Below are 25,867 nucleotides of genomic sequence, written 5' to 3' on the forward strand. Positions count from 1 at the left end.
AGTTCTTCTCTTCCAAAAGTAATTATCCACCTTCTGAAAGGTGGGGAGATAATCAAGTTTGCAAGAGAGCAAGGCAGATTAAATGTTGATCTAAAATGGGTACGTCTACATGTGTGCATTTACTGCACAGTAACCAAAATTACTGCGCAGTATGGGTGTGCATCTACATGTGCACACCTATACTGTGCAATAAATATGGAAACTTGTGCTGACTTGAGTGTAAATTTGATACCTGCAGCATGTAGGTATCAAATTTACACCCGATTACTTACTGCTCAGTAATGCACCTGTAGACACCTTCCTGTGCAGTAACACTGTGTGTGGACTTGGGACCAACTTTAGTCCCAGATCAGTCTACACACAGTGTTAATGCGCTTTAACGCCTGCATGCATAGATGCTGGCCTATTCCCGCTTATTGTGCAGTGACTTATTGCACAGTAAATTTAAGCTGATGTAAATGCGCGTGTAGACATGCCCAGTAAGCCCAAAAAGAGAGTTAAAATGTCTGTATGTAGACATCATCCTCATCCCTGGGTGCTGGAGGTTAAATGCATTTGTCAGCATGTCAGATTCTATTTTATACAAGTGGAAGCTGAAATAGGCCATGTTCAGACAGCAGAAATGTCTAGAATAGAAATAGTTTTGTCTGTCACTGACCCTTGATCTGCAGCGTGACGCCTCCTGCTTACTGACAAAGGGGAGGTTGCAACAGGTCCGGGTACACTGCTGCTACGGGAGGCAGGACCAGAGCACGTTCACCGCTGCTCCATGAAATGGGCACTGAGGCACTCTTTGGGCTGCAACAGTGCTGAAGCCAGCGGGGTCCTGCCTGCTCCTGCAGTTAAGCTGTGTGCTCATAAGCACATGCAGATACCTGACTTGTATGTTGTTACTGTGACAGCCTACCCATAACAGGAATGTGCATACATATGCAGATAGCCAATGAAGCAGGAAATCTGCCCCTCTGTGGGGGCATATACCTGACTTAAATGTGCCTTTACATGATACGCCAGCAGCACAGAAGAACACTTGAAAAGCAACTGTCCTTACAGGCTTATTTTTACAGCTTTCCTAAAGACACTTCAGATTTGCAAGATTAAGTCCCTATTTTGAATCCACGTGCCTGCATTGCACATCCTCGGTTTTGAATTTAGCATGGTCTTAAGACATGAATAAGTTAGAGGTGGGTTTAAAATCTGTTTCCAGGTTTCTCTGCTGCTGGAAGCTGACATTGTATTCATGTGGCTAGTTGCCAATGCTCAGATTGGCTCAATTTTCTGTTTCTCTCTAGGTCTTGCAAAATATCCTGGAAACAGAACGGGACTATGCTAAGGAGCTCCAGTCACTTCTTGGAACATACTTGAGACCCCTCCAGTCCTATGACAAGTAAGGTCCAAGTCCAGCTGCAGTGACCGAACACTGGAACTTTTAATGTACTTTATTATGTTTTCACTTGTGAATACGTAGGGATAGTTTCAGCTCTTTAGAAGTCTTTGTGCAGCATTTCATAAGTTTTCTGTGTGCTCAGGAGAACCAAGCTTCTGGCAGATCCTGCCCTTTCATTTTCCCCAAATTTCTGTTCATACCCGGGGTGACAAGGGATTCTAGCTTGGGCACAATGTCTGTTTCAACCAATCCAGAAACTCAGTTGTAGAATACTTCATGCTTGTTTATTCCCTTTCAATGCTCCTTCTCTTGGCTTTTCACCATCAACTGGGAACTCCTAGTCATCTCTTCACCAGACATGATCTCTTCACCAGGCTACGATCTAAGAAATGCATCAGCCGTGGTTAGCCTGGCTTTTGCTGATTCTGAACTTGCGAGCTAGAAAAGTCCAACCCAACATCTCTACGGTGATTTGCTTGAAGTATTTGCTTGTTTTACCTGAAATAAAACTCTACAGTCATGTGCAGCCAAAGAGAAGTCTGGAAGGTCCTTGTCAGCTGCAGAAGTAAGCCAGTAGGTTTTCATCCTGGGAAGAGCTGATGGGGATTAAAGTTCAGAGTCGATAAGTTTGAGGGCACACACTTAGGATTTTGGAAAGCCTTTGTTTGTGACTTGTCCGAACGGTGGTACACACAGGTAGCTGTGTGCTGTCTGCACATCAATGGACTCCATGTGCTCCAGCACCGTTCACTTGATCTTATGCTTCCTGCCTTGGTTTTGCAGTCATCTGTTCCAGAGAGCAACTTTGAAAGCAGCACAAAAGCTTGGATAATTCCACTTAGCAGAGTATCTCCATCCTGCCTCCTCTGTTGAGGTTGTGCAGTTGTGAACAAGGAGGTAGTGCATCACTGCTGGCCTGTAGAGTGAGAAAGATGGTGAAATCCCAGTGGGTCACAAGCGCCGAGGTCAACTGCTTAGACTTTCTTTTTTTCCAGTTCGGAGAGTTTTGAGGGCAGAATCTCAAGCCCTTTGTGAGAGAGGATTTCCTCTTTTTTTTCCCCAAGTATCTCCTAAACTTCCCCACAGCAGCCTGACTTCCTCAAACCTTTAGAAGAATCTGTGTGAGACAATGTATTTGGCTGTGACCAGGTCCTGGGATGCCATGGCTGATCTCCCTCCATGATACCCATTGGCTTGATGGTGTCATTCTTATCACAGAGTCCAGAGTGAGATTTTTCTCACATTATTCTCATGTATCAAATGTGGCAAGTAGTCTGATACGCTTGCAGGACTGTAAAGGGTACCAAGAGGAATGAGGCTGAAATGAGTGAGGGAGCAAAGGTGATGAGGGGGGTGAAGACTGGCAGAAGACCAAGGGTACTTAAATTTGACTGTTGTGAGTTGCACAGCAGCTTCCAGTGGCCATACTGGAGTCAGTCCTGTTTGTGCCATGCCTGGTATGCATGCATTGAAAGACAATCCATCCCCTGAAGAGGCTGCCATCTCTGGCTCTGCTTCTGCAAGGAGAGCTACAACCTAGGGCAGGCCTGCTACAGTCCAGAGCACATAGCTGCGCCGGCCTCCTCCCTGCCCCCAGAAGAATCCTGTCATTTAGGACAATTTAGCAATCTGAGATGATTCATGTGATTAAGTGATTAAAATCCAATTTGGGATAATTCCCGCAAGCAAATGTTTTCTCTGGGATGTTTTAATTGGATTTGCAAACTGTGAATTTTTGTACTTCATTACGTTAACGAGTTTGCCTGTTGGAACCAATACTTTAGATTGTCTGCACCCCTGAAAAGGTTATTTGCAGAGCTTGTTTTACAGAGACAGCACCATTTGTTATGAACGGTGGTGAAGCACCTCACCAGCGTTCTTCATTATCTTAATTCTTTCAGGCTCAGTGCTGCGGATACCGCATCCTTACTGGGAAATGTTGAGGAGATCTGCACGTTTCAGCAAACACTGAATCAAGCCTTGGAAGAATGTGCAAAGTAAGCTCCCACTGTTGCAACGGAGGGTGATAAATCATTAACCTGCCTCTTTATTAACTTTTTTCTTACTGCGTGATTGCTGTGTGGGCTACTCACATCTGAGGAAGGTGGCTTCTCGATTTTGCTGATGGTGCAGGCAGGATCTCAAAGTGAGATGTGGCTTCCTAGTAGCTGCGGGAGGTTGAGCCTCGGGGTAGTCTTTGACAGCAGGGGGAGGAGTGGAAGGCTTGCGATCTTGTGGGGAATTTGGTCCCTTTCTGAGGACATGCTCTAGTTCAGCTTGCAGAAGAGTCTAGCATTTGTCTGTATGAAGGAGGTCAGGCTGGGTCATTGTGACAATCCTTTCTGGGTCCCGTTTCCTTCTCTCATTCATCCTTCTTCCTCTTGAACTCCCCGTTTAACTACAGTATTTGCTGAGCTTGCATTTAATTAATTGGTTCACACTTCAGGGCTTCTGCTGGCTGCCTGGAGGGACCAGGAAATAATTTTTTGACCCCCTTGAACACAGCTTGACTTCTGTTATTTTTCCCTCCGCTTTCCTCTGAAGCATCAGTGTTTGACAGGGTGTCCTGGTACTCCAGGTGGGATTGTGAAACCTCCCGGGTGCCTGGCTGGGCGGGGGGTCCTGCTCACAAGGAGTTGGAGTCAGGAAGGAATTTTCCACCAGGTCAGATTGGCAAAGGCTGTTGCAGGGCAGAGGGGGAATTTCCCTTCCTCTGTAGGATGGGACACGGTCCAGTTCCTAGGATTATCTAGGTATGTTTTACCTAACAAACTCCCTGTCACTGCAGTGACCTTGGCATTGGCAGTACCCTTGGTCTCTCCTGCTTTCTTCCTTTGACACAGGGTAATTTTTGAGGCATTTGGTTTTTGTATGAAAGACTGGCTGTGATATGCAAGAGAGGCCAACAGGGTGTTCTTCTGGGTCTATGACATGGCTACCTGTGACTGCAAGGGCCGGTGACCCTGGTGGTCTCTATCAGTCCTACAATCCCAAGCTACTGCCATAAACTTGCTTCAAGAGAAGGTCAGTGCTTTGGGGGCTAGGAAAGGTAACAGAAATAGCAATGTATCTGCCCAGCTGCAGAGAAATAATGAGAAACTAAATTGGAAACTAAAAACCCACATATGCTGGTTTTCAAGGGGGCCTATGAGAGACAGTGCCCAAATCCCAATGTGAAGCCAGTAGGATTTTGATGTCCAACTCTCTTGGGTGCCTTAAAGCGCAACTACATCCTTTGCATCCATCCCAAATGCTCCTGTAGATGATGTGAGTGGTGCAGAGCCAGGACTCAAACTGAGGGAAATGGATTCCCTCACTGGTAAAGACAGAAAATAGAAGAAAAAAGGCACCAAACAGAGGGAGGGAGAAGTTGGAGGCTGGAAAAAGTACTGAGTCCTTTTGGGCTCCAGCTCTTCTTTCCTTTCCCCCCTCTCTCTCTTATTTCCTATTGGAGTCCTGCATAGAGCTGGTGCAAGAGCCATGCAGATCAGGTGCTCTGTTGTCCCAGGCTGCCGTGTGCTTTCCAAAGCACCAGGCAAGAGGGCTGCAGAGCTGGATCCCACACTTAGCTGTGCAGTTAAGCGATCCAAAGGCTACGTGCAAGTGTCATCTCAGCTAATGAGCATGTGCACAGCTAAGGTGGCTTAGCACATCCCAGCGAAACTGCTGAGTTGGAGCCAGCACCCATGGACCAATGTGTTTTGCGTGGGTGGGACAGGCACCCTGCAGAGTTGGGTTTGGACCGCATCCAGCACTGATAGCAGGTTACGATGCAGCGTTGCCCGTCCGCTACTGCTCTGTCATGTCTGAGGACCTGTCTTGTTACCTCATCTCCAAATAACAGGCTCTGAAAACATTCCCGTTTATGTTTACAGGCTTCCTGAGAACCAGCAGAGAGTGGGAGGCTGTTTTATGCACTTGATGCCACAGTTCAGAGCTCTGTACCTCACGTACTGCGCTAACCACCCTTCTGCTGTCAATGTCCTCACGCAACACAGGCGAGTAACATTTCGTGATGAGGGAGGAAGTCATTCCCTTTCCAATTTAAGTTGAAATTCAGTGGGAGCCCTCAACTGGGATCTTGGCAATGGGGTCCAGTGCTGCCCATGGGCTTGGAAGGTTCTGGGAACAGTCCTGACACTGGGAGAGGGGGGAGACTCTGGGATGGCTCTGGCTGGCTTCCCTGTCTGCCACCCAGGGCCAGCCGCTCATGGAGGGATTGTGGTGAGTGGTCAGTCGAGCATTTAGGGAGATGAGAGCTTCCCTCTGGCTTCGTGGGGCAACCCTGTGCAAGTGCAGAAGACCCCATTAACCCCTGTCCAGATCTTATGGACGTCTACCCCACCTATACACACTCACTCACAAGGGTCCCGGTCCTGTGAGATTCCTGATACATCTCCTTGCATTGATTTAATTGAAGTGCTCACCACCTTCCAGGACCAGACGTCTAGTGTAGGAAGGAAGGTACAGGCAGTTGCTTTGGAAAAGACGGCATCTATTGTTGTAACAGAGCTGTTGTCCTACAGAATGACTGCTCGGCTTGCTCTGTAAGCTATTGCAGAGATCATGGCAATGCCCTCCTTCAGGGAGCGTCTCCTGAGCGAGCTGTAGTTGTAGGGCATACGGGAGAGCTGTGGGGACTGCTCGCTTCACTGGCGTGAGAGCTGCTGCCTCCGCTCTGCTGTGTAATTCTAGTATGTTTGTAATGGGAGGCCAGCAAAGTGCTTATCTCCTGAAGTGTGGTTTTAATTTAGCCTGATGAAAATCGGGGCTTTTGTAAATGACTCTGTCTTTCACCTCATTAGCCAGAGCCCTTTTAAAACTATTTTAGCGAGCGTGCTGATTGAATCTCAAAGTGCGCTTCCCAGAGCATTACAAACCAAAGCTGTGCAAGCATTGCATGTTCTCTAAATACAGAAACCTCCTTCTCCCCCCAGTGTGTTATTCAGCAAGGTGATTAAGAGGCCCATTTCCCAAACTCCAGGAGAGCGCACCAACCAGCTGCTGGCCTCAGAGCTAGACAGAGCCGCAGCACAACTGGGCCTGCTGTCCCACTGCAGCTTGTAAGAACAGAGCCCAGGTGCCACATCATGTGAGCAAATACTGCTGCTTCTTATTGGGCCTGCTGTTATCTGGGCCCTAGCAGGGAGGAGAGTACTAGGATCTCTCTCCATGGCAATCAGGACTCGTGGTACAGATGATATCTTTTATTGTAGTAGAGATGATTTTATTGTAGTAGAGATATCTCCATGGCAGGCATCTCATACAGGGGCCAGCCACAGTAGGGAAGCAGCATGGGCACCACTTCCACTGCCTCCCTGCAGTGCCTCTAGGGCTCATATCACTCTTGAGCACCTTAGATCTCTCCCTCTGCAAAACAGGCTGTAGAGCTGACCACGTGCACCAGCCAGGGAGCCGGCTGCTTCTTCCTGGGGTGCAACTGCCCAGCCCAGCCCAGACAGGCCTGCGGTGCTCCAGAGATTCCTGAGGCACAGTCATCTCCAGGAGCTTGCTAGAGAGTTATGTCCTGGCTCCGTTGCGAAAGCCAGGCTGAGTCTCTGGCCCACCCTGTGTCCAGCAACTGGCAGATCTGGGAGAAGCTGGAGTTCTTTGGGAACAGAGTGCAGCTCAGATGCAAGCTGGAGTCGTGGCAGGAGCGTGGGAGTGAGTGACGCTCAGCCCTGAGCGGCTGGTGAAGTCTGCTGCTTGTTGTTGTCTCTTTTATAGCGATGAACTGGAGAAGTTTATGGAGAACCAAGGCGCACCCAACTCAGGGATTCTGATTTTGACCACAAGCCTCAGCAAGCCGTTCGTGAGGCTGGATAAATACGTTACCGTTCTCCAGGAGCTGGAACGTCACATGGAGGTACGTGAGACATGGGCCAGCCAGGCCCTGTGCACCCAGAACTACGCTGCTAGGCCAGGGAACTTAGAATAGTAGGGGCCTTGGACCTCTTCTGTCTGGACACTGGCAGCCCAATTTCTGTCTCCCCCAATCCTTCATATATTCCTTGTTGTGCACCCTGCTGAGGTAGGGGATCATTATGATGCCCGTGTGTCAGCTGCCTGCCCCGTAGGTGGGAAGGCATTGGAGGACTACCAGCCCGTGAGTGACTCTTGCCTGAGTCCTTTGTGCAAACTTGGGTTCCAGCCTGAGCTGCAGCTGAGCTCGGGTTGTAACATGCATCCCCTGCCAGGCAGCCAGCTGGAGCACGAGGACCTGTGAGTCCAGGCCAGAAGTTTCTGTGTAAGAGTACGGCAGGGAGCGGGGAGAGGGCTGGAGCCCAGGTTAACTTGCAGTGCATGGTTTAACCATTCTGCTTTTGATGTGCTTCAGATGTGAGGCAAGAGCAGTCTAGATCACAGCCCCTGCTCTGTAGCCCAAGTGGAGATTTAATGCATCAGCTGTTTCTTCCCCTCAAACAGCTGAAGTGCCCCCCTCCAGCTGCCTCCTGCTTGCTGCAAGACCTTGCAACAGAGGGAGGATGCTGTGGCAAGGGTGGTAGCTGCCCACAAGCCTGCAGGGGAAGGCAGCAGCTTTTTCATCACCCTGCTTTGTGCGGGCTAGTCCTGAGGTTAATAGTTGCCTTCCCTGGGTCCCTCTCGCATCCTGGACAGTGAAGAAAGGATGCTTTGATTGCAGTTGTTACTCATGGCCACCAGAGGCCACTGCTCCCAGTACCGCAGTCCAAGGCTGTATCTGACTTCTCCCACTTCTGCTGCCTGCTGGCAGGGACTGCGGGGGTGCGTGTGCACCTTGCAGCGTCCGGGCTGCAGGCCTCTTCTCAGGAGCCCTTCCCCATGTGGGGTGGGGAGGGCTCTGCCAGCTGTGCACCATTGCTGCTGTCCTATGTGGTGCAGCACTGTGTGGGTCCATAAAGTGCCAGAGGCTTTGCTGCAGTTTTGCAGCATCCTACATCTCAAGTTGCAGCAAAGGAAATTTAGGTTAGATATTAGGACAACTTTCTCCCTAGTGGAGGGTAGTAAAGCATTGGAAGAGGCTGCCCAGAGAGGTGGAATCTCCATTCTCAGAGATTTTTAAGACCTGGCTACACAAAGCCTTGGCTGGGATGATGCAGTTGGGGCCGGTCCTGCTTGGAGCAAGGGGTTGGACTAGATGTGACCTCCTGAGGTCCTTTCGCACCCTCATTGTCTGTGATTCTGTGTGGCCCAGAGCACAGGAGCTGGTGGAAGCCGGGTCCTGCTCACTGTGAAATCTGGCGTCTGAGAAAGGCCAAAAATGCACCTGGCTCTGAAGGCCTGCTAAGATACGCATGGGTGTGTTTGTCTAGCTCTGCATTCCCCGCACGTCCACTTGGAAAACCGTCCTCAGCAAAAACCAGCAGGTGTTATCAGAAGCAGAGGGGCAAGGGACTATGTTTTAGTCAAGACTCTGGGGGCAGATTAACTCCCAGGGAGGTCACATATTATACAGACATGATATCCAAAATTCAGCTCTCTACATGGGCATCTGGAGGTTTGTTTACAGGAGGAAAACACCCTAAAACCATCCCAAAGCACTTGAATGGGGTGGTATTCCTAGTACAGGGGACTGGGCTAAAGACAGCAAAAGAGAAATACTCCCCTAATCTCTGCTATCTGCTACCCATACCCCTCTCAGCTGTTGTGGCCAGTACCCTAACCACAGTGAGAAGAGCAGTGGGGATCAGTCATATGTGGGTCAGCTGTCTTTGCTGACTTCTATATGGTGAATGCGGTGGTGAGGCTTTTAATAAGACTCAGCTTCAGTGAGCATGTATGGTTGAAGTTATGGGCGAGTGTGGGTTTCTGGAGAGTGGGCACTGAGCAGCAGGGCTTTGCCCAGCAGGGTCCCCTGCACAGCAGCACAACAGAGGTCAAAGCATGGTCAGTGCCACTCACTTCTGGGAGGGATGGATGGCTTCAAGAATCTGGGATAAAACCTCCAGCAATATAAGTTATGGTGGTTTAGATGTTAACTGTCCATGTTCATTCCAAATTGGCTATTTTGCTAACACTAGATAGGCTATTAACTACCACCTGGTGGTGAGGTGCATTAATAGCCACTTAAGCATGTAGCATCCCTAGAATAGTTGCCTGTCTGCCCGTGCTGGATTCCAGTGTAACGTGCATCAGTATACAAAACTGGGGTATATAGTTGCATATCCAATTCTGCACTTCCAAATGCTGCTGCAGTTCATGACTAACTCGGTGATTTCTACCTTCACTAGGAGGCGCATCCAGATCACGAAGAGGTTTTGAAAACAGTCACATCCTTCAAGTCTCTTGTGGTAGGTGGCGATTCTCAAAATAGAGTGCTCCATTTCTGTGCTGCGTTTCACAAAGAATGAGTCAAGCCTGACATTTGTCTCCTTGTGAGAAGGTCTTTTGGAGTGGAAAACATGGGTTATGAAGATTTTTATTTTAAGTTCCAAGCCTGGCTTGCCCCCATCTGGTAGCATGTTCCAATGGCTGCGTGTGGCTCTCAAGATTTTGTGATCCCTGCAGTATCATAACTTAACTATATTAAGTAACTCTTATTTTAGTGGCATGCCACCTAAGGAAGCCACGTGTGGGTGGGGGGTTTCTTTCATCTCCTTTACTTTTATACAGTTATGTATATGAAGAGCAACTTAGGTACAATGCATTACTCATTAAAATGAACTATGAAAGGTTAAATGCTTGCATTTGACTCCTCTGCCAATGCTAACAGAGAGACGTGTTTGAATGGGAGTCTTTCCAGTGGCCTTTGGCTCAGACTCTGATACATCGCAATATTTATAACACTGTGTAAAAATGGCAATGAGTAGAGAAGCTACTAAACTGCTGTCTGTGGGTTTCTTATCTGTGCAATCAACAATAAACTGTTTGTTGCAGATGCAGTAGCAAACATTTTGATTAATTGTTTTCAATTACTCATATCCTTTAAAACCCTTTTGCAACAAGAGAAGGGGGAAAACCTTCCATGCAGTGACCGTTTAACAGGGGGAAGGTTTATTACTCAGTTCTGAAGAAAGTTATGTTCTGTCTCTTTTCAGCTACTGAATACCTTTTGCTATAATCACTCCAGATGTGGTCCAGCTTCCTTCCTTAACACAGGAGCTGTTAACTTTTAGTGCTTAACGTTGCAGTTGAAAGGCTGAGGAAGAAGAAAGTTCATAGAAAACAGGAAAGGGAGATGGTGTTACATTTACTTAGAAACTCATCTCAGTTTGTATTCACTCTGGTAGATAATTCAGGAATATTCAGTTAAACCAATTGCGAAGTGGCATGAATCTTTAGAACTGGTGCTAGCTGATGGAGATCAATAGTTGAGCTGCTTCTGTATTTGGTCAAGTCCCGTATCCTGTATCTCAGGACAGGGTCTTATTGATCAATATAATGTAATTCCTGTATGTCTGAAGTGGTTCACTGTGCAATTGAAATTAGATGGTCAAAGATGTCAATTGTGTCATCAGACATGCACGTTTAACTTCATGGTGTTGGGATCAGTAAAGCAGATGCTTCCAACCAAGCAGCGTGGACCTCAGAAAGCAATGCAAATGCTATCTGTAGCTTCCAAAGAGTAGAAGAGCTGTGTGATGCACAATGGTTTTATTTACAGAGACTGCAACAAACATAAGCAGGCCTACATGTGCTTGCTCCAGGGACCCAGAACCATAGGACATTTAGAATAAAATTTGCCAACCAAAAAGAAACTGCTGTGCTCTGCTTTAAAAACAGGGCATGTACCCGGGGTGCTGCCAAAATGCCTCCTGTCCAGCCACAGTGTCATGGTGTGTGAACAGCCTGTACAGAACTGGACCAAATCCCGAGTTCAAAACGGAGTAATAACTGGGCATGTCTACACGTGCTCCTGACTGTGCAGTTGATACTGTGCAGTCATTTAGTACTTGTTTTAAGTAGTATAGACGCACCCATTGAATAAGAATTCGGTCCAGCAGGAGGCCCGAATCGAGGTTTGGCGCTCTAGCGTTTTTCCCCTGCTTCAACTGAATTTGAATCCAGTTCCTAGTGAGCTTTTAGGGCAATAACCAGTAGTCCTTGCTCTCAGAACACCCCCAGTAACTTGCAGGGAAGTTTGTCTGTGTAAATACTAAAGAGAGACTTCAGGACTCAAGGCTTGATCCAAAACCTATGCCACGGTGCCTCTTTTCTTTTCCCTAGTTCCATTTTTGAATGGGCCTTGTTAAAATCACAGCACTTTGATAATTTACAAACCTAGCAGAATAAAACAAATTTTAGACATTTTGCTTGTGTGAATTTAATGATAATCTTGCCTAACTGTACAAAAGTGAATAATGCTATTGATCTTCTTGCTGAATTCTCCGGTTGTGGCCTGTTCTCTACTGGGATAAAAACTGAACAGCTAGAGCCAAATTTTTCTTGTGATGTGTTCATGCTTTAACTGTAGCCAACAAACTGATAAGAGCATTGCCAGAAAGGCTTTCTTAGCTAGGGCAGAACAGATTTGATTTTAGAGTTTTTCTGTTCTATTTTTAACCAAATCTTTTCTGTAATATTGGCTTTGCAGTCACAATGCCAGGAGCTGAGGAAGAGGAAACAGCTTGAATTACAGATCCTTTCAGAATCCATTCAGGGCTGGGAAGGAGAGGATATAAAGACTATGGGAAATGTAATCTATATGTCCCATGTCATGGTTCAGTGCGGGGGAAGCGAGGTAAGCCCTTCAAATGGCAATAGCCCTTTTTGCTGCATGCTGAAATGTTCAAAGAATTCCCAGGTCCCAAAATCTCTTTATTTCAGGCTTGACTGTGCAGGATATGGAGTAATCTGGCCTCGGTCCACCAGAGCACTAATGCAGCTGCTTAGCTTTAATCACACAAATCAATTGGGCTCCTCATGTACTTAAAGTCAAGCATGTGCTTAATTGTTCACTGGAGTCAGTCTTGAATGCTCAGTGCCATGTAGGATCAAGCTCTCTAGGAGTTGCTTTTCTTGTTCAACCAGAGATTCTAGCATCATTAAACAAGCAGCGTTTTTCATTACTTAATCGGAAAAACAAAAGTTTCTTAAATCCACCTATTTGAAAGGTTATATCTTTCAGCTCCTAGGCTGAAGGTTAAAGTAGCTTCATATGGTGTACAGAATTGCTGTGTGCTGTTTAATAGCTGGCAAGTGCCATTCCAGAGCTGGCTGAATTTGGAAAAGTTTAAAGCAATTCCTGTATTGTAGGACTAGACGTGGTCCTTGTACGTCTCTCACTACCGTGCGAAAGGAGTTTGCCAGTAGACTCACTAGGCGTGTACTTCTTATTACGCGAGCAGCCCCGTGACTGTGGGTGGAAGTGCTCACACATTATGGTACCTGACCCAGCCAAAACTCTGCACGAGGACTTTTAGTTTGTCGTGCTTTAGCATAATTTGGGTTGCCCCATGCGATAAACCGTTACAGGCATTCCAAACCATTGAAGCAATTCTTTTGCTGGATTATTTAGAAAAGGAAGTGTATTAATATTTTGGAGCCACAGGTACACAATGCCTATTGCAATGACTGGAAGTTGGATAGATTTTTTTTTTTACCCTTGCTTTTTAAATAAGAGAGCAAGAACTGATAGCCTCCTTTAATATGTTTATATTGCATATAATTATGCATGTGTATGGTTTGACATATTTGACAAATGTGTTATGAAAGCAACTCTTACAGGTTTTGATTGAGTATTTACTCGGAAAATGGGCATTCTTCACTGCCATCTAAATTAATGCTTAGGAGGATGCATGTATGAGGGTTTGCAACCTCCAAAGAATTAAAATTAGCTTTCAGATAAAAGGCTTGATTCTGGTCCCCTTAAAAATCAGTAGGAGCATTACCATTGATTTCTATTACATGTGTACTGGGCCCAAGGTACTCAGCCCTCTGAGGAAAGTGTCCTGCAATGTTAAGTGGGACTTAAGCAAATTCTTATCTTTTCACTTCAGGAGAAAGAAGAGCGGTATTTCTTGTTGTTTTCAAATGTTCTCCTAATGTTATCTGCAAGCCCTCGGATGAGTGGGTTCATTTATCAGGTAAAGTTATTTAATTTTAAGTCATCTGTAATCAGATTCAGTCCTCTTGCTTTCTGAAACCTCTCTGTTGTGGTGTTAATACCCCACAGCCAGGAAACAGAGAAGTCTAGCACACTGTGTGTGCCAGCGTGCTAACTACAAACATTTTTGTCCTTCAGAGTCATGAAACAGTTTCCACAAGGGTACAAGCTCTTGAGTTTAAAAAAAAAATCTAGCTTTCTTATGCTTGGATAGTCCTCAGCCAGTGTTTTAGTGTATGGGCAGTGAATTCTGACAGGCTCTGGAATTTTGCACTCAAATAGAAATTTCAAACTGACTGTCAGTGATGTTAGCCATCTCCATATCAATAAAGCCTGGCTAAAATAGGCTTTCAGCTGTGGGCTTTCTAATAATTTCCATTACATGAGATGCCTCAAACAATGCATGTACTGGCACTTGCTACATTTCTAAGTGGTTGAAGTAATTCTGTTTGGGTCCTATTCCCTTTAACTTCCTGGAAACATTAAGTAATTCCCAGGAAAGGAAGGATCTTGTGCTAAAATCACACCCAAAGCAGACATGTACAAGAGTAGTGTAACAGAGATTACAAAGGATTTGTCTTTGGCTTTGTTTTCCTAACTGAGATTTAGAATGAGATGAAGTGGACAGTTCTACGGCAAGATGGGCAGGATGCAGTAGTCTTCCCTAAGAAGCTAATGAAATTGGTGACACTTATCTCCTTTGTAGAAGTGCTTTTGTGAGGAAAAGTGCCATGCCCTGTAAAAAGAGCCAGGTAGTATTAAGTTAGCACGGGGGTCCCCTTTGGGGCTAGACCTTTTGGTCTGGTGTGCTAAGGACAGGGACATTTACATCCATTAAACTCAAGAGGAATCTGTTCCTGTTTTCTGAATCAGCCTTCAGGGATCATTGATGGCAATTCATGAGAGAGGTGGAATCAACCAGACTGATAGAACATGATTTTGGAGACACATGTAGACTCTGAATTGTTCTCAACCCCTTTTGTAGGGAAAACTGCCATTAACAGGAATGTCACTCACAAAGTTAGAAGAATGCGAAGGAAATGACCACGCCTTTGAAATCACAGGTGAATACATTTTCTACATTTCCTGCTGAGGGAAGAGGGTGTGCAATGCGTCATTAAGTTCTTTAGTGTAAGCAGCACCTGCTGCATAGTAAGTTCCCCACTGCTATTACTTGCATACATCCAGATGCTCTAAACTCTTGTCCTTATGCTATCCCAGTATCTTCTCCTGGTGCTTTCACTATCCATGTCTAAGCCCTTCAGGTGTTTTTCTGTCCTGGGTATGCATGGAAAGAATCTATTTGTTGGTTAATCTTCAATGACCAGGCTTTAGGGCTACTTCATGGAGTAGTACAGGCATGGAGGGTACAGCTGAGGTCTGCTCGCATTGGGGGAGCCCCTAAAAATATCAAGGACCACTTGCATGCAGAACCTGTGACGTGTGTTCAAGCCACCGTGTTTGTGTGTGTGGAGTTACAGAAGTCGGGGAAGAAAAAAAGCCCTAAGTAATTGAGTCCAATGCACAGTTGTTTCTTACTATACATTTCTTCGTGTTTTGTCCAGTCTAGCTGTAAATGTCTTATGTGCTGGAGACAAGACCCCTGGACAGACCACCCCACAGCCTAATATGTCTCACTGCTGGGGAGCTTTTCTTAATGTTCAGCCTAAAATTTTCTCTTTCCAAAGTATTCTTCCTTAGCCTAGCTTTGTGTGACGCTCGCAGTTTTCTCTCTAAGCACTGATGTTTGCAGACTGCCATCATCATCAATTCATCAGCTCTTGCTTAGCACTTTCAGTAATTTCCCGTAGGTTCACTGCTCCTGGTTCTGATCCTTTCTGTTGCTTTTCTCTGAACTCCTTCCTGTTTGCTAATATCTTTCTGGTAACCAAGGGCCCAAAATGGAATATACCACTCCAGGTGTGGTCAAACCACTGTATACCCAATCCCCCAAACCCACTGAAGCTAGTCGAGAAACCCCCTCTGACTTTAGCTGAGCCTGTCCCAAAACCTGTTTAAAAGACTGTTCCTTTTCTCCTCTCTCATGCCGTGCCTTTGTACTGGCCTTTTCTTGCAGCTACATCACATTACAAACTCAGGAAGTTCTTGCTGTCAGAATGAGTTTGGCTTGGCTATTTTCTCTCTCTTTACTGTTATAAAGAATGTCATTTAATCCTACAATGCAGGGAACATGATCGAAAGAATCGTGGTGTCCTGTAACAGCAGCCAGGATTTGCACGAATGGCTTGACCATTTGCAAAGGCTGACCAAAGGGACATGCAACACGATATCAAAAACACATCCGTGGAGTGCTCATTCGGTGAGTGTGGTAGAACATCCCAATCCTTTCTGCATTTCACTGTGCCACATTATCGACCAGGTTTTCTTGTAGAGTATGACTGTAACTAAGCCTCTTACACAGCCTTGCAGTTTTTCATAGAGGTTGTGGTTATGACCCCTCATCGTGCTTCTGAGTATATAGCTGACAACTAACACTATAGCTACAGAAGTCATTTGTCTTATCTCCATTTCCAATTTTGTTGCAAGGTGAGCTTCTATCGGTAGTTTAGATGGAGAGAGCTCCCATTTTCCCTGCTCTTGTGCATGTGTTATATTCAATGCCAAACAGCCTTCATTGTCTCATCATCTTTTTTCTCAGTCTTTTAGTTCCACTGGACAGATTCGTGGCCCACTGGAACCACCCAAAATTCTTAAACCCTGGACCTTAAGTTGCCTCCGACCTGCTCCTCCACTCAGGCCATCAGCAGCTCTGAGTTACAAAGAGGTAATCCTTCGTGCAGACAGTAGATTGTGGGGTTTGTGCACAGAATTGCTTTGCATGATAATTCAGGAGAGGGGTTGATTTAATGCCCCTGAATGAATACTGATGTTAAAAAGAACTGCACAGCAAAGACCCCAGTCCTACGAACACTGAGGCAGGTGGATGAAACCAGGCAATAAAACCAGTTATGTGCTTTAAATTAAGACTGGGGCCAGGTGTTTGCAGGATCGGAGACTCAGTTGCACTGCTTCCACTGAGCCCACTCTTGCAGTCTTCGTTTAGTCCCTGCTCTCACTGGGAGCCATGCCTCTGTACTGCGAGGAGCTCTTATGTAATGCGACTATGTAGCTTAGTAGCTAGAAACATTTGCCGAGGGAAGGACTACAGGCTGGTGTCCAACATAGAAAGCTGTGGGATGGAAAACCACCGTGCATTTCGATCACATTCCTCCATGCCATATTTTTGGTGACTAGATTACAGATCTGTTAGTCACCCGATGACAGCAGTAAATGCTGCTGCAGCAATCCCCTCAAAATGCTTCACAAATGTTTAATCTTTTTAGTATCGCAGAATGTCTGTGAGCCTTATCTCTGGCAAGAAACTTACATTTGGGGTTTAGGTGATACCTGGGAAGTCTGTGGGTGCAACCTGCAACAGAGACTGCTTCTCAGATAGCTCTGGTTCTCAGTCCCTGGCTTTAACCACAGGACCATCCTCCCGTATCTCAAAGCAAACATTTTGAATTACTCACTTTAAACATGGGTAATGTTCTCATTAGCAGTAGATGACTCCAGTTCTGAATCACTGATTATTCTTGTGAAAAGGTGCAAACATTACTGTGTAGTGCTCAGCATTGTGACCCGAAGGCCCCCCCTAGATAACCATTCAGTTAGTTACAAACCCCTCCTTTTCTGAGGTTGCAATATTCATCAGAACTGAAGCCTAACAAGAAAGGGAGATGGGTGCTTCCAGATTGACCTGGTTATGATGAGACATTTGGCATCACTGTGGCAGCTTAGTTGAGAAACTTGTATTTATAAAATGCAAAAGAAATGTTCTTTTGAAGACTAAATTGTTGGTTTTTTAAAATAAATAATAAAACCCCCTTAATCTTTGCATGTTCCCAGCCCCTCACTTAGACTAAACAGTTTCTTTCTTGCATGACAAATGAAAGGCCCTGTTTAGATTTTAACCAAGGAGCAATCGCTCCTCTACAACAATAAAATATATTTTTTAAAAGGCTGAAAACATACAGATTAACTAATGTAGTCAATGACATCACGGCCTTCCATGCCTCTTTCTCAGGTATGGTTATCCCTGGATACCTCTGAACTCTGAGCATAAGTTAGAATATTGGCTTAGAAAACCAATCCAGGCTTCTCCAGAATAGACTTTACCAATGGTGATGCCACAGGAATGCAATACAAGAATGACTTTGGTTGTGCTGGTCCTCCGGGCTTGTATGCTATGGAGGCTTCCCACCAAGCAGGAGGTCAGGCTGCAGTGATATTACAGTGCACAAAGTGGGCATCAGCAGCCCTCTGCCTGCTGAGGGCAACTTTCTGGTTGCAATTCCCACCTACACCCAGCACACCTCAATTGAAAAGGTGCAAGGGAAGCATGTGCTCACTGAAAATGGCCAGGTTAACGGCAAAACTTGATTAAATGCTGAGGGAGCAGGCACAGCAAAGCTGCCCATCAGTATGCCTCAAGCTTATTCTGGCAGGACTAGGCCTAGGACCGTGAGACGTTAAATCTTTGTGTCTTTTCAGCACAGGCCTGGTGCAAACACGGCTGGCAACAGCGTCAGGTGTAGAGGCAGCGCTTGTGAAGTGCACCCTTATTCTCTGGCAACTGGTCATCCTCCCCCGTCCCAGCATACAGCTTTAAAAAAATCTTGGTGTCACCTATGTTTTGCTAATTGAAATCCAATTACAAGCAAAAGCTAAACCAGGTGTGACTCAGATCTGTAATGTGCTAACTGGTCAGGTTCTTTTGACTGAGGCTGAAGGAAGGCAGGAGGCATGAAAGAGGAGGAGAGGAGTAAGGTTAGGGAATACAAAATGTTGCCCGTCTTTGAAGTGATTGGTTACACCTATCTAAATCCAAATGAATTTGTATGATGACAGTGCCAGATGGAGATGTTCACACATGCACATGCACATGCACTGGAACCCAGAATTTGGCTCTGTTTTTGAATGCCTAACATTTTAAAACACGGGATACCGGACTCAGAGTCTATGACTCTAGTTCTTAGCTCCTGCACTTGCCTGGCAGATGACAATATAGCTTTTAAATTATAGGCACAAGCATGTGATGGCCGAATACAAATAGGAGATGAATTCAGTTATTTAAACAAGCCACACTTCAGCCACCCTCCCTTTCCCTCTTCTCTCAAGTCCAGTCAGTTCAGTCACAAAGTTAAGCAGAACTGCTATTTCTCTGAAGTTTTTTTAAAACTCAAATAATGCCAAGCAGAGTAAATCAAGTATGAAACTAGGATAACAGCTCAGACTAGGTTAGGTTTCTATTCAAAGATGCATTGCATGAATTAAAATTTCTCTCAAGAGCATGAGTTTGCCATTGAAAGAAATCAGTTATTTTCCAGGTAGGGTGGGGTATGGGTTTGATGAAAAGACCGGAGATTTTGAGACATCCAGTGATATATCAATTGGCTTCTGGTAGCAAAGGATGTAATTTCACAGGTTTGTGTGTTTTTTCTCGTATCTAACTATATTCAGGAAACCCCAGAACACTGCTTACGTGCTGTGTACCTCTGTTGTCATTTCCATTCAAATTGGGTCATTTTTCCTGTTCAGTTTCTAGTCATCATTTGAAATTACAGAGAAGGTGCCCCTTGGTAAAATTGTATGTCTGGATTGGGGTTACTGGGGTGTGAGGACTGGCATACTTTTCCTAGTTCAAAAAATTACCTGCCTTGAATCACTTGTAAGATTAATTACATCAGTATGTTTCTGAGCAAAAATTGTACCTCTCTGCATACAACCGGGGAAAGAATCTGGGCTGGAATAAAACCTGTCACACAAGTTCTCAGGACCTTACCTTACAAAACCATTAGTAATGGGACCCATTTGTGTAAATGCAGCCCCCAGGACTTCCTCCATGAAACCGACTGAGCTATCAGGGAACACCTTCAAGCAGGTTACCAGGCCAGGAAACCAACTTGCTAATCCTCAAAATCCAACTAACCAATGAGGCATGATCTCTTTTTTGCTCTCTTAGGCATACAGTCCTGCTTGCCACCTTTTTCACAATTAATTTTTTTTTTTAACATTCACAGTTTTGCATGTAATTCTGCTCTTTTTGGGTCTCTTGCATGTTGATATTGCTCTAAAACTGGTATAGAGGGGGTTCCCATCCTTGTAGCACATATCTTGCAATGCTAACATTAAAATGTGTTTTAGAATGATAGATTTAAATGGATTTGGTCAATAAAACTATCAACTTCTCACCACTCATCTTCTCTTTCTTTACATATTGATTGTAGAGGATGTCTTATATCTTAAAGGTAAGGGTAGATACATGTCTTTGGCTTATCGTGACATAAAATACTTGTCCTGTGTCTCTTAGCTAATTTTTTCTTTCCCTGCTTGCTTTTTCCTGACTGCTAGTAATCTTTAGCGTAAGTCCCTTCTGATGGCTAAATGGCTTTAAAAAAACCTCACAAAAATATTTAATCCTATGACACTAACACTGTACTGCATGAAAAGCATGACACTCCTACTTTACCTCGTAATATTTACATTGCATGTAATCTTTTAATACAAGTGCTTTCACACTTTGTAAGAATAATTTAGCTTAGTAAAAAAAGTAAAACCTGTTTTTTACTTTTACAATGTTAGGCACTAACTCTGTGTGTTTATATGTTCTGTGTATATGTACGTGGGGGGGGTCAATATGCTCAGACACACCCATGAGTAGTGTGTGTGCGCATTAAAAACAACGTGTCATTGATAATACATTCTAATTGAAGAAGAATGAAATTGCATATCACTCGTTTAGTTGTGTAGAGAATGCTTACAGCAGTGAACTTAAAAGGTGATCTCACTGATCTTCTCTTGTGAATGTTTTTCCCTTGGAAAAAGCCTATATTTTAGCACAGTGGTTTTCAACCATTTTTCATTTGTGAACCCTCCAACAATTTGAATGGAAATTTCAGATGGAAGTGCCAGACCCCTTTGAATTGTAAGTTTAGGTATTCACATACCTTTGACTGATCATAGTCATTGTTCATGGACCCCTAGGCACAGTCTGCAGATCCCCAGTTCTGTGGACCACAGGTTGAAAACCACTGTTTTAGCAGATTGTGCTTCTCTGCAAAGTGTTTTGTCATGCCGTGTTTTAGTTGCTATGACCAGGTGCAGCGCATCCAGACATAATGCAGGGATAGATCTGAATGTTGTGAGGTTTCCCTGATGTTGACTGTGTGCCTGCTAGCCTTCTGTGTGCAGCATTAACATAATGAGCTGTGTTCAGAGAAGCTCTGTCATTTCAGCCACCGTTGGCTCTTACCTAAAAGAAACGTCTGTTTTTTATAGGATTCCAGCAAGAGTCCAAAGACAATGAAGAAGTTTCTCCCAAAAAGGAAAACTGAGAGAAAAGCATCTGATGAGGAGTTTGTCATCAGAAAAAGTACGTTTTTCTTCTCTGGCACTGCTTTCTGTCTGCCCAATAAGCCACCCAAAAGTCAGTAATCAGAGCAGAGTGACTGAATAAATCATTATCGTTGGGAGGCTCCCCACCATGCCAAACACAGCTGCCATGCAGCTTAGTTTGGTGCGCCTTTCTGGGAATTCTGAGTATTTAACTCAATGAAGTTAAGAGTGATTTAATATCAAAAAAGTATTGTGAGGTAGCTGGGCAAGTTGTTTTAATTATTCAGGGAGGGATATGGTGCAGAAAGCATAATCCTCAAAACTATCTTAAAGCCTAATTTCAGTCTATGAACCTATGTGATATATGTGTGCTTGCCTGAGATATTGTGGATCCATACGGTCCAAGGCAAGACAAATCTTTCTCTGTCAATGGGTCCAACTGTGGAGTTAACCTCCAGAGTTCTCACACGTGCACACACCCAAAACCGTACCTTGCAACTCAGGGAAGTCCAGTTAGGACGCTGTTATTGATTTTCATATGGAAGGGACCCAGTGACTGGTGATGGGCAACAGTGTAAAACTTTGCAATAGATAAGTGATTTGTCCAGGGAGAGGCAGTGTCTGAGTTGGGGTTAGAGACTTCCTGACTCCACTACTGTCCTGAAGCTGCTGCATCACCCTTCTTTCTAAGAAGCTAGCAGTGGGGTATTACGCCTGCACTTTCTTAGCAAGTATATTTATTTTCCCTTCAAATCCATCATATCATAAGTAAGTTCCTACCTGCCTATTCTTACTACCTTCTCTCCAGTTGGTTTTTGCTGTTCGACTTCCCCATCCTTCCTTAGTCAGACCCGTGCTGTGATAGTACCTCTCAGTTAGGACCATACCCCTTAACCAGCCAGTCTCCATGATGCAGTACAAAGCTCTCCCTCCCCAATATCTCCTCTGCACCCTTGCCAGACAGACATTTGTCATAAAAGCAAGGTTCTGGTCTTAGTTAATTTGTCTCAGTGGGGTTGAGAGAGGAAGATGCCAAAGTATCCTGCTGTTAATAATGGCCAATGTTTGCAATGGTTTGCAGGTACAGCTGCATTGGAAGAAGATGCACAGATTCTGAAAGTCATTGAGGCATACTGCACTGGTGCAGGCTTTCAGCAAACTCTCAGTTCAGGTGGGCACACAGATGTAGTGTTTAATTCATGATGTATTCAAAATGATGATAACCTCTCAGGAGAAACAGATTGTTTCATAGAGCAATAAGAATGGGGCTAAGAAGCCGCGTCGTGTTTATCTTTAAGATAAAGAAGCTGCAGATACCTAGTGGTTTATTTTGCCATTGTTTTTCTTCTAAACACAGAGAATGAGCAAGTAGGAGGTTAGATGAGACCCAGTTACTTCACCAGCAAGGTGAAGTTGTTAGGAATTGAACAAACCTAGTTATTGCATTGCCTGTGGCTGTGAGCATAAAACATTGATGCTAATCTCAGACTGCAGATAGCTTTAGAAAGGAAGCATGAATATTATCTCTTGATCAGCTGCATATTTAAAAACGAGCTGCTTCATAAGAACCCAACTATCTAACATCTTCTTAAACTCTGGAAATATTTACCAGTGCTGGTGAGATATAGCCTAGGGTGATAGTTCACTGATTTAATTTCATATTAAAAAATGAGGGACCATAGAACATGTATTTTCTAATAGGTCTTAACCCTTAACAAATGACTTAATTTATCAAGTAGCTTCAGATAGCTGACGGCGATCTGTGTATTTGCTGTCTTAGTATTTTAGCCCTGTTCAGCAAAGCTCATAAGCTTCCACTTAAGCATGCATTCTAAGTTATGTCCATCCCTACCATGGAAAACACGCATAACACATCTTAAATCAATGGGACTTAAGTGCTTCAATGTAAGCACTTGTTTTGGTGCTTTGTTAAGTCAGAGTAGTGTTGGTATTTCCTGTACTTAGAAGCACTCAAACAATGCAAGTTTTAAGGGTGCTGTTAATGCATGGTAGTACAGATGTGGGCAACATGATGTTGGAGAGGATGAGGATGGCAATCTAGCAGAGACCCTTCTGCTACAATAATAATGAATGGAGGCCTGGCTCTGTACCCTCTCTCTGAAGTTATGCTCCTGTATTCACAGTGGTCATGCTGGAACCAGGCCACCACTAAGGCTTAAATTCCTAGATAGGTTGAGGGAGACTTGTAATTAATGGCATTTGAAAGACCCTCCAGGTAGGGCCCATGCGCATTCTATTAGGACTCTGCCTGGAGCTTCTGTGTGCTGCTATAATATAAAGACTAATGCAGAGCTGTTCAACTTTTAAGTGGCCAAGGGCCACACACCCCCAGGCCACATTCACGGGGGTAACATGTTATACAGGCCAAATTAGCAGAAGCCACAGGCCCCCCGGGCAGCACACTGCATGGGTGCCCCATCTCACCCTTCAGCTCCCCCACTGCAACCTATCACACAGGGGTCCCAGGTGTGGTCTGTGCTGTGCCACACTGCATTGCCCCCTGAAGTAGGGGTAGAAAGTGGAGCCAAGAGATCCTGGCTGCTACCGTGCAGCCAGAGCAATGTGGGGAACAGTGGCTGGGTGGGAGCCTGGGACCACAAATGAACCCCTTTGGGGGCCACTCCAAGCTGCCAGTTGGGCAGCCCTGGACTTACGCAACAACAATGAGGATGATGATGATTGCCAGGAAGTAACACAAGGGGAGCCCACTTCTGGTCCCTGCCACAGAGGTATGCTTGACACAGAGTAGGGTGCATCAGACCAGAATTTGACTCATTATTTCTAAATGGGGTCAGTTGCTGAAGAAAGTTCCCGTTTCCTTCTGTAATTGGTACCTGTTGTTGTAGGGTCCCGTAAGAACTCCATCCCCCAAGTATTACTTCCCGAGGAAGAGAAAATTATTGTGGAGGAAACAAGAAGCAATGGTCAGACTGTCACTGAAGAAAAGTAAGTAGGCAGATCATCTGCGTTGTGGCTTTCCCTTTTGTGCCTTTATGCTTCAGAATTTTTCAGTGAACTCTATAGTGTGTTTGTGGTCAGATCTTAAAAAGCAACAAGACTTTTCTTCTCTGCATGGGTATGAATGGAAGGACATAGATGGTCAACATGTCCCTGCCATGGGTTTCTCCACTCGTTGGGAGTTTGGGGTGTACAAGGAATGCAAGGGTGCATTTTAATTTGTATTTAGCATCTTTTCATTCCAAAATTGGAGGCAAGATTCCCAGATGGTGTAAGCTGGGCCTTCTTTTGCTGCAGTCAGCTGGAGCCAGGTCCTCTGATAGTGTAAGTCAGCACTGCTGTACTGGCGACTATACTGGTTTATACCAGCTTGAGTCCTGGACTTGGATTTTTAACTGCACCAGGTAAAATAAACCGTTCTTAAACTGTAGGTTGTTGATATGTACAGTCCTTACTGTTCCTTCCAAGCCTTCATTCTTGTCACGCATGCACGCTCTGCGCATCTGTATCAGACCAACTGCAGATGCTTCCTCAGCCTGATGAAGGGTGTTTGTGCCCGAAAGCTTGCAAAGAAGAATTTTTTTTCAACTATTTGAGTTGGTCTCATAAAAGATCAGATTTACACACAGAACCTTGTCTGCCTGTGCATCCTACAAATTTAAATGTCTGACATGTCTGAGACCCAGAGCAGGATACACAGCATCTTTCCACTAGTGTAATCTGCCTTTATGCCAATGTAAACAAAGAGCAGACCCGGGGCATAAGCCGCTACACCAGAATAACTTAATGGAAACTGGGGCTGTGTTATCTGAGGAAGAACCTGTAAAGCTATGCCAGTATAGGTGTCATATGTCCTCTTCTGTCCTGGCAGAGACATTTCTTCAATGCAAGCAAGCTCTTTACTGCCTTTCCCTCCACTTAGTCACAAGATACCGTAGTATTGCCTACTGCAGCAACTAACCCAGGAGAGCTGTCTTTCCATCTGCTCTGGTCACCAGTGTAATTTACATTACTATACAAAAGTGATCTGTGTTTGATCAATGTTACCACATCCGGCACCCAGGTCCCTAGATGAATACATGTTCTGGTAACTTTCTAATCCAGCCGGTGCATTCTTTATACAGTTTGTTTTTAACCATGTAACCACAAGGTATAAAGTTTGCATTATGAACATGACCTGGATGCTTAATTTTTAAACCACCTATAATTTTTAGTTACAGTGGCATAAACAAAGCCATCACAGCCACTTAATGTTGAAAAATGGGACTTTCGTATGCTCGTCAGCTGAAATTCCAGAGCACGATCTTATGTGCTCAAGTTAGTAGCACCTTACAATGGAGCCTCAGCACTGAAGCATTGGCAAAAACGTAACCTAAACAGCATTAATGGCACTGCTAGAGTGATCAGCATGAGATAAATTGCAAACTGAAAGCACGTGCCCACCTCATTTCTGTCTGCACTTAAAACAAACAAAGCAAACTCTCACGCTATACTGAGATAAAGAGCTGCACAGTAGCAAATCAATTATCTGCTTTATTTTCTAGGAGCCTCGTAGACACTGTTTACGCACTGAAGGATGAGGTCAAAGAGTTAAAGCAGGTAACTAACACACTTCTGCATGAGCTGTCAGTAAGTTAAGCTGAAGTCGGTAAAGAGGAGTGGTTAAGTAGGGCATCTTGCTGCATGAGCATTTTATGCTCTGACTTATCCTTGTTCAAGATGAATGTCATGCAAATCAAGGGTTTGAGACTACAGCTGCTCAAGGGGTGAAATTCCCAGCAAAGTAAGTGGGATTATAGTGGAGTTGCATGTGCACTTCCCTATTTTGCAACATTAAATGGAGAATATATACAAAGCCAAAGGCTCAGTTTAACTGTGCTGGCTTTTTAACAGTACTTTTTAACCTCTAGGGATGTCACTCATCCTTTTGTAGGAACATGATAAACAAATGTAAAAATTAATTTTTGCTGAGAGTGAAAGGAAAAGCTTCCCTTCTTCCCACCCCTGATCCCAATTCTGGATCTTGGAGATCCCCCTGCAGAACAGTGGGTTCCTTAAGACCAGTGATGAAATAGGAT

At 44.8% G+C, this 25,867-nt stretch overlaps 1 protein-coding gene across 6 annotated transcripts in view; it reads left to right on the forward strand.

Moving 5' to 3' along the window:
* Positions 1–25,867, forward strand: part of ARHGEF6 (Rac/Cdc42 guanine nucleotide exchange factor 6) — a 49,657-nt gene that overhangs the window by 20,093 nt on the left and 3,697 nt on the right. For 5 of the 6 annotated variants that reach the window (XM_019492828.2, XM_014601310.3, XM_019492826.2 and 2 more), the window contains 15 exons: positions 1,293–1,387; positions 3,289–3,384; positions 5,263–5,385; positions 7,115–7,253; positions 9,598–9,657; positions 11,901–12,047; positions 13,306–13,392; positions 14,398–14,476; positions 15,599–15,732; positions 16,072–16,197; positions 19,703–19,723; positions 20,754–20,847; positions 21,892–21,981; positions 23,678–23,777; positions 25,334–25,388. In XM_019492828.2, coding sequence (XP_019348373.1) covers positions 1,293–1,387; positions 3,289–3,384; positions 5,263–5,385; positions 7,115–7,253; positions 9,598–9,657; positions 11,901–12,047; positions 13,306–13,392; positions 14,398–14,476; positions 15,599–15,732; positions 16,072–16,197; positions 19,703–19,723; positions 20,754–20,847; positions 21,892–21,981; positions 23,678–23,777; positions 25,334–25,388 — 1,446 coding nt within the window. The remainder of the gene's footprint in view (positions 1–1,292; positions 1,388–3,288; positions 3,385–5,262; positions 5,386–7,114; positions 7,254–9,597; positions 9,658–11,900; positions 12,048–13,305; positions 13,393–14,397; positions 14,477–15,598; positions 15,733–16,071; positions 16,198–19,702; positions 19,724–20,753; positions 20,848–21,891; positions 21,982–23,677; positions 23,778–25,333; positions 25,389–25,867) is intronic. The other variant, XM_019492827.2, reaches the window with a different exon arrangement.

Source organism: Alligator mississippiensis, chromosome 8, assembly GCF_030867095.1.
Source record: "Alligator mississippiensis isolate rAllMis1 chromosome 8, rAllMis1, whole genome shotgun sequence".
Classification (NCBI taxonomy): domain Eukaryota; kingdom Metazoa; phylum Chordata; order Crocodylia; family Alligatoridae; genus Alligator; species Alligator mississippiensis.